Source organism: Cajanus cajan, chromosome 9 (assembly GCF_000230855.2).
Source record: "Cajanus cajan strain Asha chromosome 9, NIPB_CcT2T_4, whole genome shotgun sequence".
Classification (NCBI taxonomy): domain Eukaryota; kingdom Viridiplantae; phylum Streptophyta; class Magnoliopsida; order Fabales; family Fabaceae; genus Cajanus; species Cajanus cajan.
Genome location: NC_138525.1, coordinates 30,691,374 through 30,711,179, shown reverse-complemented (window position 1 = coordinate 30,711,179; position 19,806 = coordinate 30,691,374). Strand labels below are relative to the sequence as shown.

General features: G+C 37.7%; 3 protein-coding genes across 3 annotated transcripts; 2 read left to right on the top strand and 1 right to left on the bottom strand.

Annotated features, from left to right (window-relative positions):
• Positions 1-676: 676 nt before the first annotated feature.
• On the bottom strand, positions 677-4,585 carry LOC145951852 (uncharacterized). The gene is made up of 2 exons (XM_083063985.1): positions 3,886-4,585; positions 677-2,543 (listed from the first exon to the last, which is right to left on the bottom strand). The coding sequence occupies exon 2, from the start codon at positions 2,538-2,540 to the stop codon at positions 681-683; it is 1,860 nt and encodes a 619-aa protein (XP_082920111.1). The 5' UTR covers positions 2,541-2,543; positions 3,886-4,585; the 3' UTR covers positions 677-680.
• A 9,973-nt stretch (positions 4,586-14,558) lies between these two features.
• LOC145952077 (uncharacterized) lies at positions 14,559-15,440 on the top strand. Its single transcript, XM_083064298.1, has one exon. The coding sequence runs from the start codon at positions 14,559-14,561 to the stop codon at positions 15,438-15,440; it is 882 nt and encodes a 293-aa protein (XP_082920424.1).
• A 188-nt stretch (positions 15,441-15,628) lies between these two features.
• Positions 15,629-16,084, top strand: LOC145952076 (uncharacterized). Its single transcript, XM_083064297.1, has one exon. The coding sequence runs from the start codon at positions 15,629-15,631 to the stop codon at positions 16,082-16,084; it is 456 nt and encodes a 151-aa protein (XP_082920423.1).
• Positions 16,085-19,806: the final 3,722 nt, after the last annotated feature.

Sequence of the window (19,806 nt, the reverse complement as noted above, 5' to 3'; positions counted from 1 at the left end):
ACAATTCCCTCAAACTTGTCTTGGGAGATGGTATGCGACACATACGCCTCGTTCAAGACCTTCAACAGAGCTTGCCGATGCGGTTCGGAGCTTAGGATCAACGACAACAAAGTGATCTTTGCTGGTGTCTTGTGAAGTTGATCCACAATGGAGTACTCGCTTTGTTTGATGAATTTTAACAACTCATCAGTCTCCTCCTCGGATTCTCTATCTTCCTCGGTTTTCTCCTTTTCTTTTCCTTTATTCTTGGGAGCTTTATCGTGCAGATCTTCGGGAGTGTAGATCCTGCCACTCCTAGTCATGCCCCCAAGTCCAGCGATGTTGGAGATATCGCTGTCGGCAGAAGAGTGGATGTCGTATATCCACGGCACAGCCTTATTTGTTTTGTAGGGGAAAGGCCTCGGAGCGATGATCCTTAACGGTGTCGGACCTTCCCTTTCGTCTGTCTTGATTACCAACAACGGCGTCGTCGTGTGTTCGCTTTGCGCAGTTGTTGGTTTGCATTTAATGACCAACGGCGTGCGATCCATTCTGAACATACGCATTGATTATTTCTTTCTTTTTATTAACATTTATTATTAAATTACCGGGAGAGATAAATGCAAATGAATGACTATGAGATGCAAAGGCGATAAATCTCAAGAATTCGATTTTATTCATTGAAGAAAGTGTACAACTTTTTATACAATGCTTTGAAGTAATTTTTTACAATAAGAGAAAAGCCGGTAAAAACCCACAGGCGGGTTCATGTTTCTTTGCCACTCATCTTCGGCTTCCTCGATGTGACGACCCATTGCTTTAATCTGTGTATGGACCGCTTGGCTCATATCGTCACTGATTTTCTGAGCCTCCTTCGCTTTCTGAGTATAGTAGTTGATCATGGCCTGTAGCTCATTAAGCTCGTCTTCGGCTCGATCCTTCTCCTCTCGGAGTCTAGCCATTTGTGCTAGTCCCTCTCTCTCCTTTTTGCGGAAATCGGAAAGGTTTGCGGCTTGTTGTTGAGCAACTTCCCGCCATTGTTGTGCATCGGATCGAGTCAAGAGCAGATCTTCTTGCATGTTCTTGATCAACTGAGCCTGCCTTGCATGTTCGGCTTCCAGGTGTGCTATCTTTGCATTGACTTCTTGGAGTTGACTACTCGGTTCAATCTTTGGCATTTTGGATGCCCGCGTAGTCTCCTCGTTGAGGTTAGGACACTCGTCCTTGAGCCGCTCTATCTCGTGGTCTTTCTTCTTGCATTGCCTTTGAAGACCATCAATAGTAAAACTGGATTCTTCATTTTTTTCTTCAAGAAACCTCATTTGAGCTTCCATACTTTCCAGCTTTTTGGTCAAGGCGTCGACTTGTTCTTGCATTAACCTCCTTGTGGTTGTGGTTGCGCAAGAGGTGGATGGTTGAGGCACCCCTCTCTCGTTCCTCCATATCTCGTAGTCGGTGGAGGCGGATACCCGAGGCTTTCCAAGCTCGCGATCTCCCTCATAGATTGGTTTCTCCCACGCTCTAATGACAGCATGCATGTCCCTCTGATGTTCGGAATCAAAGGAGAAACACAACCCTCCAAGCTCCTCTTTGGTAAGAACAATTTGAGTCCTCATGAGTTGCCTCATAGCCAATCTAGGTGAATAAGCTATGCAACCTCTGAGGCCCATTAATGGTACGCTTGGATAATTGCCGCATCTTGTTAATACATTGCTTGGACGGAACCAAGGACAAACCCACGTGAAGTGCTCAATACTCCACTGTTCCATCTCTTCCTTCCACTCGGAAGCATACCGGCGGCGTACGGGGATCTTCGAAAAACTTCTCAAAGGGTCGGGCAAAGACCCCATATGACTAGAGGCATAAAAGTGTGTGATGCCCCACACATACAACAAGGAGGTACAGCATCGGATAGTTTTCCCTTGCTTCTGTTGAGATAAGTTGACAGAAAGCAAGGTGTCGGCAAGAATGGCAGGCACGGGACTCTTCATATGTACGTCCCAAGCGAAGAAGGCGTCCATAGCAGCATGGTCCACTGTGTTAGCGTGAAAGGGGAATAGGATCATCCCAAACACGGCTAACGCTAGAGTCTTGTTGAAAGCTAACCAATCTCCCTCATCAGCCAAAGAAGAAAGGTGGTTTTCAATCATAGCAAGCTTCCAACCCTTGATACTGCCGTTCCCCACTAAAGCAGATAATCGTGGCGGTAGTTTGACTTGAGTGGCAACTCTCTCTACGGCCACATGATTTCCATGGAAAATATAGACCCCTGTTGATTTGGGCCATCGAAGCATGAGTTCGTACTCCTCGAGAGTAGGAACTAAGTCAAACTGGGGGAACTCGAAACAATGTAGATCGAGACTCCAAAAGTGGACCAATGCTCTCAGAAAGGATGGATCTACACAAATCTTCATCAAGTCGAGAACTCGTCCATAGGATTTTTCAAACTCCAAACGAGCCTCTCGTGGCATCAAGGTACAGAGGTGATCCAACCTCTCGGCACGGTATAATAAGAAGTCCACTTTCTTTAATTGCCCTTGCAATCCCCTAGATCCCTCCATGATCTACAATAAAATGCATGTTATGAGATGATGGAGATGAATATGCATGCATAGTGTTTATTTAACTAAACATTATCATGTTTCTTGGGATTTTCCTAACATGATGCATGATATTGCTTGGTTTGGGTAAATATCATTTTTTGTATTTTTGTATTTTTTGGGTGAAAAGGGAAACTGCCTACATGAATGTGATGAGGGTAGATGTTAACACCATGCACTAGAAGATCCTTATTTCTATTTATTTTTATTTTACTAAGGATGTTGTATGTTTAAAGAATGCAAACGTATGCTCATACAATGTCACATAGTCAATGCACAGACAATTCACTCATCCACGAACAGTCACGAGCGAATCACGAGGTAGGGGTCTCCTGCAGAAAAGTGCATATTCAAGGAGGATCTAACTGTTCTCACTTGGTCAAAGGCCCCCAAGGTGCCCCCATTATAGGGACCCAATTCCTCTCGTCGTAGGTCGATGGAAAGTTCCAACGCACCGTCGGACTCAAGTTCATGGTTATCACCTTGAGTGATGTTTTCCGACAACGGTCTACGGGCACCTATAGACCCATTCGACAACCGGCCGTACTAACATCCACTCCCTATGGTTAATCACTCATGCCCCCGGGTATAGAGGGAACTGTTGTGTGCAAAGGTTTGTGTGCAGTTTTTATTTCAAACAATTGCGGAATTTAAACATACAACAGTTATTTAAAGCCATATAATAAAACATATTATAATACAAGCAAGGGGTAATGAAGTAATTTTAACTATTATTTGTTAAAAATAATCTGTCACTAAATGGGACTGACTCTCGAGGCTTCCCCAGTGGAGTCGCCATCTGTCGCCACCGGCCCGAAACGGGCTTTCGGCATTCGCGAAGGATGGTTGGACTCGTTTATTTGTTTGAAAAATGTGGATTGCTAGAATGACTTATTCTCAAACTGAGACCTCGTCAAACGAGCAATTTTATTAAAAGGCTCACTAATCCATATTAATCCCAAGCGGGACCCTCCATGGATTAGTGGTTTTCATAAAAGGAGGGTTCGTGGAGTCGCCACCAATGTTTTACTCAAAACATTGGAAAAAGGGATAAGGCAATTGATTTAAAAATCAACTTTGGCCACTACAACCAGAGTTGGGTAAGGGAGTCGGTTACGCGTGGGGAAGGTGTTAGCACCCCACGGCGCCCCTTTCGGGTTCTCTATGACAGATTATTTTTTAAAAGAACAGTATAAAATTACTAAATTACCCCTATTTATTCTAAACAATTATAAATTGACTATCTACATGATGACAGTTTAAATATGCACACAGAAAGCAGTAAAAGGAAGGATTGAAGGGAAACCTCTTGAAGCGTGCTTTTTATAAAAAATGAACTGGGAAGCGTTTTGGCGTTCCCACGCTCTACAAGCCCGCTCCTCGCTCTCCTAGAACAAAATTTTAACTAAGGGAATCAAAAAGATTTCCCCTCGACTTGGTTCGATCCTCAAGCAAAATGGCTCGGGGCTCAAGAACTTCGTCGGATCAACTCTCCGAGTGATTTCTAGGGCAGAACACTGCTCAAAAACCCCAGAATACTCAAGGAGAGGGTTCAAACTATGTTGAAAAGTGTGGTTGGACGTCCAAATGACGTCATATTTATAGGGAATAGGCGCAATACGGCCTACAGGGCCAATACGGCCGTATTGAAATTTTTGAACTTCAATACGGTCGTATTGGAGTTCAATACGGTCGTATTGAAGTTCAGAAATTTCAATACGCCCGTATTGAGTTCGCCGCGGTCGTATTGAAGTGTCAATACGGTCGTACTGACTTCAGTATGGCCGTATTGAAGCTTCAATACGGCCGTATTGAGTTCAGTACGGCCGTATTGGGCTTTTTCCCTCCACTTCTTTATTTTGAGCTATTCTAAGACCTCTGGACCTACAGAGAACCCTCCTAGGGCCTTCGAGGAGTCCTTCTGGCTGATTATCCTTCAGTCTTCGAGAGTCTTCAAGCTTTATTTCCGACCCGGACAATTTTAGGGGTCTACATCGATTATCCCAGGAATCACTCTTTGGAATAATCAATTATCCTGTAAAATAATCGATTAATCTATTCTTGGTTGATTTCCAGAAATCATGAAGAACAAAATAATCAATTATCCTTTAAAATAATCGATTATTTGGTTCTGAAAATGTTATAAATAGTTCTTACATTTTGCAACTTTATAACAAGATAGAACAGAGAGTCAAAAATAGAAAAATGTTATTGTGAAGTCTTTGTGACCTTCTTGGAGGGTTTTCTTTGTGAAACCAAGAAGTAAAACGTTTTCGAAATGCTTTGAGAAAAGATCATCATCATCATCACATTCTTTGAAAGAGAAAGATTAAGATTTGCTTCTAAGTTCACTATCTGATTTATTCAGTTTCCAGGTGAATTCTTTCCTTTAATTCTTTGTGTATAATTGTAAATCTTGAGTAGGTGTCTCAAGTGGTAAGGAATTCTTGTAGTGAGTTTCTACAAGGGGTATTTTCTTGGGGTCAAGAAAGTGATTAACTTGAATGTAGGAGTGTATGCATGTGTGGTATGGTTGTAAAACTTCTTCATTAAGATAGTGGAACAAAACTTTATCAGGTTATGATTAAGGATTGGATGTAGGTCACATGTGGAGTGGCTGAACCAGGTTAAAAGACTTGTGCAACTTCTCTTACACCTTATCTTTTACATTGAGTAACATCTTGTTTGTGTGTTAAAGTGATCATTCTTGATTAACATGTTTGTATGCACAACATTGCATTAAACTGAATCAAAGTATTACATATTGATTGCTCTTAACTTTGAAGTCTATTAAAGATTAATCAAGAAAGCATATAGGACTCATTTTTCATTAACAAGTCTTTAAGGAACTTCTTTGAAAATTCATATTAAAAAAGTTTGAATTGAAATAAAGATCCTAAGAACTCTGAAAATTTTTAAAAGTGTCATAGAATCCAATTCACCCCCCTCTTGGATTGGGCCATTCTTTTCTAACAATTGGTATCTAGAGCAAGGTTCTTGACTGTTATTCAAGATTTCAAAAATGGCCAATAGCAACCTACTTTATGGTGAGGGTGTGTCTATTCATAGACCTCCTGTTTTCAATGGTGAAAACTATGTCTACTGGAAAATTAGGATGAGAATTTTCATTGAAGCAATTGACATTGCTGTGTGGGATGCAATTGAAAATGGACCTTATATCCCTATGACCAAAGATGATGATGAGAAGAGAGAAAAACATTGGAATGAGTGGAGTGATGATGAGAGAAAAAGAGCCCAATATGACTATAGAGCAAAGAACATCATTACATCTGCATTGTCTATTGATGAATTTTTTAGAATTTCTCAATGCAAATCTGCTAAAGAAATGTGGGACACTTTGCAAGTCATTCATGAAGGAATAAGTGATGTAAAGAGATCTAGAAAGCATACTCTCATAAGAGAATATGAATTGTTGAGAATGAACAATGGTGAATCAATTTCTGATTTTCAAAAGAGATTTACACACTTGATAAATCACCTTGTTGATCTTGGCAGGAAATTTGAAGAAGAAGAATTAAATCTAAAAGTGCTGCAATGTTTGGACAGATCATGGCAAGCAAAGGTGACTGCCATAGAAGAATCAAAGGACTTGACTTCATTGACCCTTGCTACTCTCTTTGGAAAACTAAGAGAGCATGAGCAAAAGCTACTTATATTTAAGGAGATGAACAACAAGACAAAAAGGGCAAGGGAGTGTCACTAAGAGCCTTGAAATCAGTCAAAGGCAAAGAAGTACATGAAGAATCAAGCTCCGAAGATTTTGAAACAGAGAACTTCAACTTGCTGGTGAAGAAGTTCAGAAAATTCCTAAGAAAAAAGAGGAATTCCCCCTACAAGTTCAACAAGAAGACCAACAAGAAAGAGGAAGCAAGTACATCCTCCTACAATTGTTTTGAGTTTGGGAAACCAGGACACATAAAAGTTGAATGTCCAAACCTCTTAAAGAAGCAATAAGAGGAAAAGAAAGTGAAGAAAAATGGCAAAGGAAAGAGAGCCTACATTGCTTGGGAAGACAATGACTCAAGCACAACAAGTGATGAATCTGAATTTGAAGAGAAAAATTTGTGTTTGATGGTTGGAGCTGATCGAGACACAATAGTAAGTGATTCTGACCTTGAATCTAATCTGACTATGATCAACTCCAAGAAGCTTTCATTCAAATTCACAGAGGCTGTGAAATTAGATGCTTTAAATTCAAAGCTTAAAAACAAGCTGTCATGGTATGAAAATGCTTTAATTAAAGTTGAAAAAGAGCTTGAGGATTTGAAAAATGAGCATACAATCTTCAAACTATTTTGAACTTTAATGAAGCTCATTGTGAAACCTTCTCTTCTTCAAAATATGTTTTTGAAAATTGCAAGACTTTGGAAAAGGAAAATGCTGATTTGAAAATTACTCTTGCAAAGTTCACAAATGGAAATGAAAATTTGAATATCATTTTGGGAAAGCAAAGAAATACTTTTGATAGAAGTGGACTTGGATTTAATCAAAGCATGAACATGCCATTAAAATCAAGAGAAGGAGTTTTTAAGAAAAACCAAGTTTTCAAAAAATACAAAGGCAATTTTATTAGACAAACAACTTGCTATTATTGTTGTAAGAAAGGTCATACAATAAGGAACTGCTACTCTAGGAAGTGTGGAGTTCCAAATGGAGAAATGTTTTGGATTTAAAAAGAGCCAAAGGCTGAGAACTAACCATCAAGGACCCTTCATATGGGTACCTAAATCAATTTTCTGATCTTTGTTGTAGGAATGCTTGAGAGCCAGAAGCTTATTATGGTACTTGATAGTGGCTGCTCAAGGCATATGACCGGCAATCCTTCAAAATTATCAAGTCTGATATTGAAGAATGAAGGGTTTGTTACTTATGGTGACAACAACAAAGGGAGAATTCTTGGTCATGGTAACATTGGTAACTCCTCCTCCCTAACATTGATTGAGAATGTATTGCTTGTTGATGGGCTGAAACATAATTTGCTGAGTATAAGTCAACTTAGTGATAAAGGTTTTATAATTGAATTTGATAATACTTGTTGCTTGATCTGTGATAAAAAGACAAAAGAAATTAGATTCATTGGTAAAAGAATTGACAACATATACATGCTTGACTTAGAGAACTCAATAGAAATTTCCAACACCAAGTGCTTAATAAACAAAGAAGACAATATTTGGCTTTGGCATAGGAGAGCTGCACATATTCACATGGATCACTTAAACAAACTTAGTAGAAAGGAGTTAGTGATAGGATTACCTAAACTCAAGTTTAGCAAGGACAAACTATGTGATGCTTGTCAAAAGGGCAAGCAAGTGAAGGCTAGCTTTAAAAGCAAAAATTAGATTTCAACTACTAGACCTTTACAATTAATGCACATGGATTTGTTTGGTCCTTCAAGAACTATGAGTCTAGGTGGGAACTACTATGGGTTAGTTATTGTAGATGACTATTCAAGATTCACATGGGTTATGTTTCTTGCAAACAAAAATGAAGCTTTTCATGCTTTTAAGAAATTTGCCAAGCTTGTTCAAAATGAAAAGAACACAAACATCACCTCAATTAGAAGTGACCATGGAGGTGAATTCTAAAACATAATGTTCCAAAAATTCTGTGAGGAGCATGGTATTTATCATAATTTTTCAGCACCTAGGACACCTCAACAAAATGGGGTTTTTGAAAGGAAAAATGGGTCTCTTGAGGAATTAGCAAGGACTATATTGAATGAGACCAAATTACCAAAATATTTTTGGGCTGATGCTATTAACACTGCTTGTCATGTGTTAAACAAAGTTGTGATCCGGCCCATACTAAAGAAAACACCCTATGAAATTTATAATGGGAGGAAGCCTAATATTTCATACTTTAGAGTATTTGGGTGTAAGTGTTTTGTGTTGAACAATGACAAAGAGCAACTTAGAAAATTTGATGCAAAAGCTGATGAGGCAATCTTTTTAGGATATTCTACAAATAGCAAAGCCTATAGAGTATATAACAAGAGAACTTTAATTATTGAAGAATCAGTTCATGTTGTGTTTGATGAGACTAACAAACAAGAGACAAAGCAAACTGAAATAGAAGACTTGACTGATTTGCTTGATCAACCTCCATTAGAAAGTGAACCTAATGAAAAGCCTAAAGAGAGTGAATCAAATGAAACCACTGAGAATACAGGTGAACAATTGCCTAAGGAATGGAAAACTTCTAGGGACTTATCAATGGAAAATATAATTGGAAATATTGGTAAGGGAGTGTCAACTAGAAGAGCCATCAAGAATATTTGTAATGTTATGGCTTTTGTCTCAAAAGTTGAACCTAAGAATATAGATGAAACACTACAAGATGAACATTGATTAATGGCTATGCAAGAGGAACTTTTATAAATCAGTTTGAAAGAAATGAAGTATGGGATTTAGTGCCATTACCAACTGATTATCCAATTATAGGAACCAAGTGGGTTTTTAGAAATAAGCTTGATGAATCAAGAATTATTATAAGAAATAAGGCAAGGTTAGTGGCTAAGGGGTATAATCAAGAAGAGGGAATTGATTATGATGAGACTTTTGCCCCTGTAGCAAGGATAGAATCCATTAGATTACTTATTGTTTATGCTTCTATAATGAATTTCAAGCTTTATCAAATGGATGTGAAAAGTGTTTTTCTTAATGATTTGATACAAGAAGAAGTGTATGGGAGCAACCACCAGGTTTTGTTGATTTTAAGTATCCTAATCATGTGTACAAACTTAAAAAGGCACTCTATGGCTTGAAACAAGCTCCAAGATCATGGTATGACAGGCTGAGCAAATTTTTGATTGAGAATGACTATGTAAGAGGGAAAGTAGATAATACATTATTTGTGAAAAAGTTTAAAAATGATACAATGTATGTTCAAATCTATGTGGATGACATTGTTTTTGGATCTACTAATGTCTCTCTATGCAAAGAATTTGCTAAGACCATGCAAGATGAATTTAAAATGTCAATGATGGGAGAGCTTACATTCTTCTTGGGGTTGCAAATCAAACAAATGAGTGATCGGATCTTCATAACTCAAAGCAAGTATTGCAATGAACTGTTGAAGAAGTTTGGTATGGAATGGTGTAAGGAGGCTGCAACACCAATATCAAACACATGCAATCTTGACTTGGATGAGAAAGGCATAGTTGTTGATAACTCAAAGTATAGAGGTATCATTGGATTACTTTTATATTTGACAGCTAGTAGGCCTGATATAATGTTTGCTATGTGCTTGTGTGCAAGATTTCAGGCAAATCCAAAAGAATCTCACATGAAATCTGTAAAGAGAATTCTTAAATATATGAAAGGAACAACTAATGTAGGTTTGTGGTATCCAAAAGGGGTCTCACTAAGTCTGATAGGCTACTCAGATTCAGACTATGCTGGGTGTAGACTTGATAGAAAAAGCACAAGTAGTACTTGTCACCTACTAGGAAGTGCGCTAGTCTCATGGCATAGAAAAAAGCAAGCTTGTGTTGCTTTAAGTACAACTGAGGCTGAATATATAGCTGCTAGAAGTTGTTGTGCTCAAATTCTCTGGATGAAACAACAACTAAGAGATTATGGAACTGAGCTGAATAAAATTCCTTTGAGATGTGATAATACAAGTGCAATAAATCTAACCAAAAATCCAATTTTGCACTCTAGGACAAAACATATAGAAATAAGGCACCACTTTTTAAGAGATCATGTTCAGAAAAATGATTGTGTTGTAGAGTTTGTTGAAACTAGTAAACAATTAGCTGACATATTTACAAAACCTCTACCAAGAGAAAGATTTAATCAATTAAGAATTGAACTAGGAATAATCAATGAGTCTTGTTTGAATTGATTGTGAATGTGTACTTGGGATTGATTGTTTGGTTGAAAATTGGTTGATGTATGTGTAAAACATTGTTGTATGATGCATAAAAGAGAGAAGTTTAAGAGTTGAAATGGTTTAGGAATGGTTTAAAAAGTTAGAAATAAGAGAAGCAAAAACTTCTCTGGAATAATCAATTATTTTAAAATTTAATCGATTATTATAAGTGAGCCTAGTAGAATAATCGATTATTTGGGAAATAATCGATTATCTGGGAGAAGAGGAATTCCAGAAGTCTATGGAATAATCGATTATTTGGGCAATAATTGATTATCTTGGAAGCAAGAATACAAAGAGTCTCTGGAATAATTGATTATTTGGGAAATAATCGATTATCTGGGCAAGTTAGAGGAAATGACTCTCTGGAATAATCGATTATTTAGTGCAGAAAGGGTTTTTTTTAAAGGATTTTACTGATACAAATAATCGATTATTTGTATAGATAATCGATTATTTGCGCGACCCTTGGTTTTCTAGACGGTTTTTGAACGGTTTTATTCGTGCCAACCTTCAACTTCCCACTACTCTTCATTTGTGGAACCTTTCCTCTACCCCAAAACCGTGCTAGGGCTTCTATAACCTCTAAACCCTCTTATTTTTCATAAATCAACATTCTCTCAACTCTCAAACCCTAACTTTCTTCATCTCCTTCATCTTCTTCATCTCCACCAAAGAACCAATCTTTAACCTAACAATGGCTTCATCTTCCAAAAGGCCAAAGAAGCTAGAAGTCATGGGGAACAAACAGAGCAACCCATTTCAATATGGTTTACTGATGAAAAGACCCAAGAGTACTATTTTGAATGGTATGCGGGTAGAAGAATCATCCCTCTGAAGACCTTGAAGCTGGAATGGTTCATGAATGAGGGGTTTAACTTTCCTCCTCTCTTGGAACACCAGGAACTTGGGAAGTTTTTGGAGTTAGAAGGACCCTATTACCCTGAGCTTTTAAGGCTGTTCTTATGCTTTTCCTAAAGCATTCTCTCCATTTGAGCAAATTATGATTAACAAGCTTGATGCGGTAATGGAGATGTCTAGGAGGCACGAGTCGATTTATTCGGGTATTCTTGATCGGTTTGATAACCTTGATCATGAGATTAACCGAATTAAGGCTCAACTTGGGATGTCGGAGGACTCGGAGTGATTTTAGTTCTTTAGCATTCTGTTTTGAATTCAGAATTTTAATTTAAATTTCTGTTTTTCAATTGGGTTATAATTCGTTTAATTTCATAATAATTATCTTGGTTTATTTTGTTGAACAATTTATATTCTGATGAAATGTGAAGTTTTATTGTTGTTATATTGTGTTTGGAATGATTTGATAAATTTGTTTTGGATGATTGATTGTGCAATGTTGATTAGAGATCACTTGATGAATATGGACATTTTCTGATCACAAATTTTTGGTATTAATTGATTGGAACAATGCCTATGATATGTTTAAATGAGTATTGTGCATAAGTTCATACATGTGTAATTTGGACAAATACATATTGGTTTGTTTTTGATGATGTCCAAAGGGGGAGAAAGATTTTTGAGCTTGTTTTGCAGGGAAATATTGGTTTGCAAAACAAAATGGCTTGTATGGTTTGTCATCATCAAAAAGGGGGACATTGTTGAGATTCATGGAGTGGTGAATCAACTCAAACCTGGAGAATGAAGGTTTTGATGATAATAAAGTGTGGATCAAAGCTGACCAAGGACATCAACAAGTCAAAAACAAAGAAGAAGAAAATATGGCTATTATGTTGTCTAATAGGAGTAGCTCATAAGTTGTATTGTTTTGTTGAGCTTATTTTGCATGTGTGTGCTTTGTGCATGCGTTAATCTTTATCTAATCTGACTAAGAGTAAGTATGATGATGAGTTAGAAACTTGAAAAGTTATTTTGAGACATAAATAGAGTTTTTGAAAACTGACTCAAAATAATCGATTATCATTAAATATAATCGATTATTCCAGCAACAGGTAAAAAGGATGCCTTGTTGCAATAATTGATTATTTGTGAAATAATCGATTATCCCAGGAATCACTCTTTGGAATAATCAATTATCCTGTAAAATAATCGATTAATCTATTCTTGGTTGATTTCCAGAAATCATGAAGAACAAAATAATCAATTATCCTTTAAAATAATCGATTATCTGGTTCTGAAAATGTTATAAATAGTTCTTACATTTTGAAACTTCAGAACAACATAGAACAGAGAATCAAAAAGAGAAAAACGTTATTATGAAGTCTTTGTGACCTTTTTGGAGTGTTTTCTTTGTGAAACCAAGAAGTAAAACGTTTTCGAAATGCTTTGACAAAAGATCATCATCATCATCACATTCTAGGAAAGAGAAAGATTAAGATTTGCTTCTGAGTTCACTATCTGATTTGTTCAGTTTCCAGGTGAATTTGTTCCTTTAATTCTTTGTGAATAATTGTAAATCTTGAGTAGGTGTCTCAAGTGGTAAGGAATTCTTGTAGTGGGTTTCTACAAATGGTGTTTTCTTGGGGTCAAGAAAGTGATTATCTTGAATGAAGGAGTGTATGCATGTGTGGTATGCTTGAAAAACTTCTTCATTAAGATAGTGGAACAAATGTTGATCAGGTTATGATTAAGGATTGGATGTAGGTCACATGTGGAGTGGCTGAACCAGGATAAAAGACTTTTGCAATTTTCTCTTACCCTTATCTTTTACTTTGAGTAACATCTTGGTTGTGTGTTAAAGGGATCATTCTTGATTAACATGTTCGTATGCACAACATTTCATTAAATTGAATCAAAGTATTGCATATTGATTGCTCTTAACTTTGAAGTTTATTAAAGATTAATCAAGAAAGTATATAGGACTCATTTTTCATTAACAAGTCTTTAAGGAACTTCTTTGAAAATTCATATTAGAAAAGTTTGAATTGAAATAAAGATCCTAAGAACTCTGAAAATTTTTAAAAGTGTCATAGAATCCAATTCACCCCCACTCTTGGATTGGACCATTCTTTTCTAACATGACTTGAAAACCTTTAACACAAGTTTTATGTTAAAACCTGGTAAACCCTTTTTCAAATGACTCTCTCATTTAGGACAGTGACCCCCTATATAGATTGGATAGTTTTACTCATTTCAAATGTCTATATTTATTGACCTAACATCCTAATATTAAAAGAAGAAACACATTTCTAAAATAAATACAAATATTTTAATTCTAAATAGTATTACAAAGACAAATAATATCCTTTTATATTTGAATATTATCTTGAATATTTGAGTTGTTATCTCAACAACAACAAAAAACCTTCTTGAAATCATAAATATCAAAGCGTTTAAATACTTTGTCAATATATGTACTTTGACTAAAACTGAAAATTTTCTACAATCTATCTATGTAGATCCTGGTTCTTATCACATAGAATATTTTGTCCCAAGTCCTTCATTGAAAAACAATTTTCCATCCTTGTCTTTAATAAATGTACACTGATGTTTCTAGCTTTGAAGTTTTAAATGTACCTGATTCCCCCTACTTAGTATCAGACAAATTAAAGTTTGAAAGAGCATTATGATACATAATACTACTACACAACATCTTGAAATGTATACCGATTGTAGTAAGTCTGACCAAATTGTGAATGGAAAAAGTAGATACGAGGAAAGAGAAATTTGCTCTTCGTAATTGTAGTGGCCAAATATTTTAGTAATGTAAATATCCAATTCGATTAGACTTGTTGAGAATCTGAATCAGCATCTATTATTTGAGTTTATTTCAGATTAATGGAGCATTATTAGAATTACTATGGTTATGAATTTTAATTATAGAAATTATAGGTGCTGTTACACTTTTATGAGTATTTACATTTGTCATTTAGTTTTATGTTTATGAGCTGAATTTGTATCAGCTTTCAATTGTGTATTTAAAGGTTGCAAGTATGAATAAAATATATGAGTTTAAGCCTTCTAATTTTTCTTGAATTCCAACAATTGGTATCAAGTGCTTGCTTCTTACGGGCTGTGAGGAAAAGTTTATTGAGCACTAAACACATTGAGATTGAGTGCAAACACTAAATTGAGTGATTTATTGTTTAAACAATTTTTGGAGCAAGGATGTCTACTTCCACCAATTCACCTGCAATTCCAATGTTTAATGGTGAAAATTATCATATTTGGGTCGTCAAGATGAAATTTGTTTTAAGATCTCAAGGCTTATGGAATGTTGTAATTTCTGAAGCTGATCCACCACCATTGAGAGAAAATCCAACCATTGCACAAATCAAAGCTTATGAGGAGGAGAAGTTGAAGAAAGATAAAGCCATCACTTGTCTACATGCAGGACTTGTAGATCATATTTTTACTAAAATCATGGATTTGGAAACACCTAAACAGGTGTGGGACATGATTCAAGATGAATTTGAAGGTAGTAGCAGACTCAAATCTGTTAGAGTTCTCACATTGAAGAGAGAATTTGAATTGATGAAGATAAAGGATAATGAATCTGTCAAAGATTATTCTGGCAGATTAATGGATGTTGTGAACCAAATGCGACTTCTTGGTGAAACATCATTTACAGATCAAAAGGTTGTCAAGAAAATCATGGTTTCGGTGCTTGAAAAATTTGAAGCCAAGATTTCTGCAATTGAAGAGTCTTATGATTTACAAACTCTCACAATTACTGAATTGACCATCAAGCTTCACACACAAGAGCAAAGAGTTTCCATTAGAAGTGATGAAGTTGTTGAAGTTGCCTTTCGAGCAAAGCACAATGGAAGGAATTTTGGAAAGTCACAAACTTTCAATAAGAACAAAGGAAAAGATGAAGGTTCTTCGAGAAAAGGAAATTTTTTGCCTTGTTTTCATTGCCAAAGAACCAACCATTCTAAAGAAGATTGTTGGTTTAAAGATAAACCACTTTTTCATTGTAATTTTTGCAATAAAAATGGTCACACTGAAAAGTATTGCAGATTAAAGAAGAATCAGCCTGAACAATAACTAGAAAATCAGGTAAATGTGATTGAAGAAAAAATGATGATGAAGATGAGTATTTATTTATGGCATCTCAAGAATTCAATTCACATGAATTGAATACTTGGCTCATTGACAGTGGTTGCACTAGTCACATGACTAAATATTTATCATTTTTTACCTCCATTGACAAATCAATTGAGTCAAAAGTCAAGATGGGAAATGGTGAAATTGTAAAAGCAAATGGAAAAGGAACAATTTCTATTGCAACCAAGAAAGGTATGATAATTGTTAAAGATGTTCTCTACATTCCAAAATTGGATCAAAATGTTCTTAGTGTTCCACAAATGCTAAGGAGTGGTTATGGAGCCTCTTTTAAAGAGAATTATTGTTTTATCATGGATGAACATGGTTTAGAGATTGCAAAGATTGAGATGACCAAAAACGGTTTTTATTTGAAATTTGATTTGATTGAAGATCATGATTTTATTGCTAAAATTGATAAGAGTAATGTTTGGCATGGAAGATTTGGTCACACTTTTATGCAAGATATATTTGATATGAAAAATTCCAACAAATGGTATTCAAAGACAGGAGGAGGAGTTAGATTGAATAACAGAAGATCAATTGGCAGACATCTTCACAAAGGCACTTCTAAAAGGAAAGTTTGAGAACTTGAGAGGGAAACTTGGAGTTAATAACTACTGATACAAGGAGGAGTGTTGAGAATCTGAATCAGCATCTATCATTTGAGTTTATTTCAGATTAATAGAGCATTATTAGAATTCATATGGTTATGAATTCTAATTAAAGAAATTATAGGTGCTGTTACACTTTTATGAGTATTTACATTTGTCATTTAGTTTTATGTTTATGAGCAGAATTTGTATCAACTTTCAATTATGTATTTAAAAGTTGCAAATATGAATAAAATATGAGTTGAAGCCTTCTAATTTTTTTTGAATTCCAACAAGACTAACTGCTGTCGCCACCGGCCCGAAACGGGCTTTCGGCATTCGCGAAGGATGGTTGGACTCTTTTATTTGTTTAAAAATATGGATCGCTAGAATGACTTATTCTCAAACTGAGACCTCGTCAAACGAGCAATTTTATTAAAAGGCTCACCAATCCATGTTAATCCCAAGCGGGACCCTCCATGGATTAGCGGTTTTCATAAAAAGGAAGGGTTCATGGAGTCGCCACCAATGTTTTACTCAAAACATTGGAAAAAGAAGTTTAAGGCAATCGATTCAAAAATCGACTTCGGCCATTACAACCAGAGTCGGGTAAGGGAGTCGGTTACGCGTGGGGAAGGTGTTAGCACCCCACAGCGCCCCTTTCGGGTTCCCTATGACAGATTATTTAAAAATAATAGTGCAAAATTACTAAATTACCCCTATTTATTCTAAGCAATTATAAATTAACTATCTACATGATGACAGTTTAAATATGTACACAGAAAGCAGTAAAAGGAAGGTCTTAAGAAGAAACCTTTGAAGCGTGCTTTTATATTCAAGTAAAACTGGGAAGCTTTTTGGCGTTCCCTCGCTCTACAAGCCCGCTCGCTCCCTCCTAGAAAATTTTAACTATGGAAATCCGGAGGATTTCCCTTCGACTAAGTTCGAATCTCCAAGCTAAATGCTCGGAATTCCAGAACTTCGTCGGATCGACTCCCAGAGAGATTTCTAGGGCAGAACACTGCTCAAAAACCCCAGAATACTCAAGGAGGGAGTCAAAACTCAGTCCAAAAGTGTGAAATGACGTCCTATTGACGTCATATTTATAGGGGTGAGGCTCAATACGGTCTCTGGGGGTCAATACGGTCAAAATTGAAATTTTGAACTACAATACGGCCGTATTGAATTCAATACGGCCGTATTGAAGTTCAAAAACCTCAATACGGCCGTATTGAAGTTCAGTGCGGCCGTATTGAAGTTCAGTGCAGCCGTATTGAGTTCAATGCAGCCGTATTGAAGTTCAATACGGCCGTATTGAGTTCAGTGCAGCCGTATTGAAGTTCAAAATGTTCAATACGGCCGTACTGAACCTCTGGGAGGCCGTATTGGGCTTCATTCCTCCCACTTTTCTTATTTTAGCTATCCTAAGACCTCTAGACCTATAGAGAACCCTCCTTGGGCCTTCTGGAAGTCCTTCTGGCTGATCTTCCTTCAGTCTTCGAGAGTCTTCAAGCTTTATTTCCGACCCGGACAATTTTAGGGGTCTACAGCTGCCCCCCCTTTACTTAGTCGGACGGCCTTTTGGTGTACCGGCTGACAAGTAAAGGAGTTGACCCAATTGTCCGGGTGATGTGCCAACCTTCTGACTTGTAGCGTCTTCCGGTGGAAAATTGTTGAGTAGCCTCTCCAGGTTGTTGTATACCTCGGCGCTTCTGACAACCTCGGTAGCTAAGTTTACCCTCTCCAGGGTCAACTTCACTCGACGCCCGAGCTGGAAGTTGAACACCAACGTGCCTCTGACGACGCTGATGGTTGAGTACTGTCTCTCCAGACCTTGAGTATCGTCTCTCCAGACTTTGAGTACCGTCTCTCCAGACCTTGTTTGAGTACCGTCTCTCCAGACTTCGTTTGAGTACCGTCTCTCCAGACTTTGTTTGAGTACCGTCTCTCCAGACTTTGTTTGAGTATCGTCTCTCCAGACCTTGTTTGAGTACCGTCTCTCCAGACTTCGTTTGAGTATCGTCTCTCCAGACCTTGTTTGAGTACCGTCTCTCCAGACCTTGTTTGAGTACCGTCTCTCCAGACTTCGTTTGAGTACCGTCTCTCCAGACTTTGTTTGAGTACCGTCTCTCCAGACCTTGTTTGAGTACCGTCTCTCCAGACTTTGTTTGAGTACCGTCTCTCCAGACTTTGTTTGAGTACCGTCTCTCCAGACTTCGTTTGAGTACCGTCTCTCCAGACTTTCTTTGATTGTCTTTGACGACCTAGGCAACTGAGTTTGCCCTCTCCAGGGTCTGCGTCCATGTCTTCTGATCACTTCGGCAATGCGAGTTTACCCTCTCCAGGGATCTGAGATGATTTTTTGTCTCCACAGTCCACTATGCTGCTTCGACGTTTTTCTGATTTTGTGCCACTGAGGGCTGGATAACGCAGGGATCCGTCTAGGGGATGTGCAGTCATTCATAGGTTCTTGTGCCCCAACTTGCATTTGCATAGTTGGTACCCATGGGGAATTTCTGACTCCTTGGGGTGTAGACACAGATGCTCTTCTTGAATTGAGCGATGCCTTATGTTTGGCTGACGTCCTTTTGACGTAAGTGGAGTATCCTGGTTATCCTTATTCGGGTGTCTCTCTTTGATTTTCTGATTTTGTAGCCTCTGTGTAGGCTATTATCCACTGGGGGTTCTGGATGTTGATTTTGATTTTGTCTCCACAGTCCACAATGCTGCTTTGACGATTGTTTTTGATTTTTGTGCCACTGAGGGCTGGATAACGCAGGGATCCGTCTAGGGGATGTGCAGTTACTCATAGGTTCTTGTGTCCCAACTTTCCTTTGCATAGTTGGTGCCCATTGAGGAATTTCTGTTTCCCTGGGGTGTAGACACGAAGATGCTCTTTCTGAGATGAGCGGTGCCTTATGATTGGCTGACGTCCTTTCGACGATGGTGGAGTATCCCGGTTATCCTTATTCGGGTGACTCTTTTTGTTTTTCTGGTTTTGTCGCCTCTGTGTAGGCTGTTATCCGCTGGGGGATTTTGTCATTGATTGTGATTAGCCTCTTCTGTTAGGCAGATCATCTTGACGCTTGATGTTTGGCCAAGAGCCGGATTCCATTTGGGGAATGATTATTGATCTTTTGATTTTTTTCCTTTTTGTAGGAATGCCTCTTGAGTAGGCGACTGGGGATTTTGGGGATCTTATGTATCCCAGAGTATTATTTAAGAAGCCTCTACAGGCTTAGACTCACTCAACGCCTGAGTTGGAGAGCTATCTTCCACTGAGGAAGTTTTAAGTCCTTTGACTAGATATACTGCTTGGGTGATCGTGCTTCCATTGGGAATTTTGTCGATCTTGCTTTGATAGCTCTCGCTGGGGATTTGTTCCGTGAGCTTGAGTTGGGTTTTCTCTGGGGAGTATTATTTCTGCGAGCCTCTCCAGGCTCAATTATTCTGATGAGAGTATTATTTCGGCAAGCCTCTCCAGGCTCAGTTATTCTGCGAGAGTATTATTTCGGCAAGCCTCTCCAGGCTCAATTATTCTGAGAGAGTATTATTTCGGCGAGCCTCTCCAGGCTCAATTATTCTGAGAGAGTATTATTTCAGCAAGCCTCTCCAGGCTCAGTTATTCTGTGGGAGTATTATTTCGGCAAGCCTCTCCAGGCTCAGTTATTCTGAGAGAGTATTGTTACGGCAAGCCTCTCCAGGCTCAATTATTC

What these genes read in the sequence shown, in the direction of transcription:
- LOC145951852 (XM_083063985.1), bottom strand. Translation starts at nt 2,540, where the DNA reads ATGGAGGGATCTAGGGGATTGCAAGGGCAATTAAAGAAAGTGGACTTC.
- LOC145952077 (XM_083064298.1), top strand. Translation starts at nt 14,559, where the DNA reads ATGTCTACTTCCACCAATTCACCTGCAATTCCAATGTTTAATGGTGAA.
- LOC145952076 (XM_083064297.1), top strand. Translation starts at nt 15,629, where the DNA reads ATGGGAAATGGTGAAATTGTAAAAGCAAATGGAAAAGGAACAATTTCT.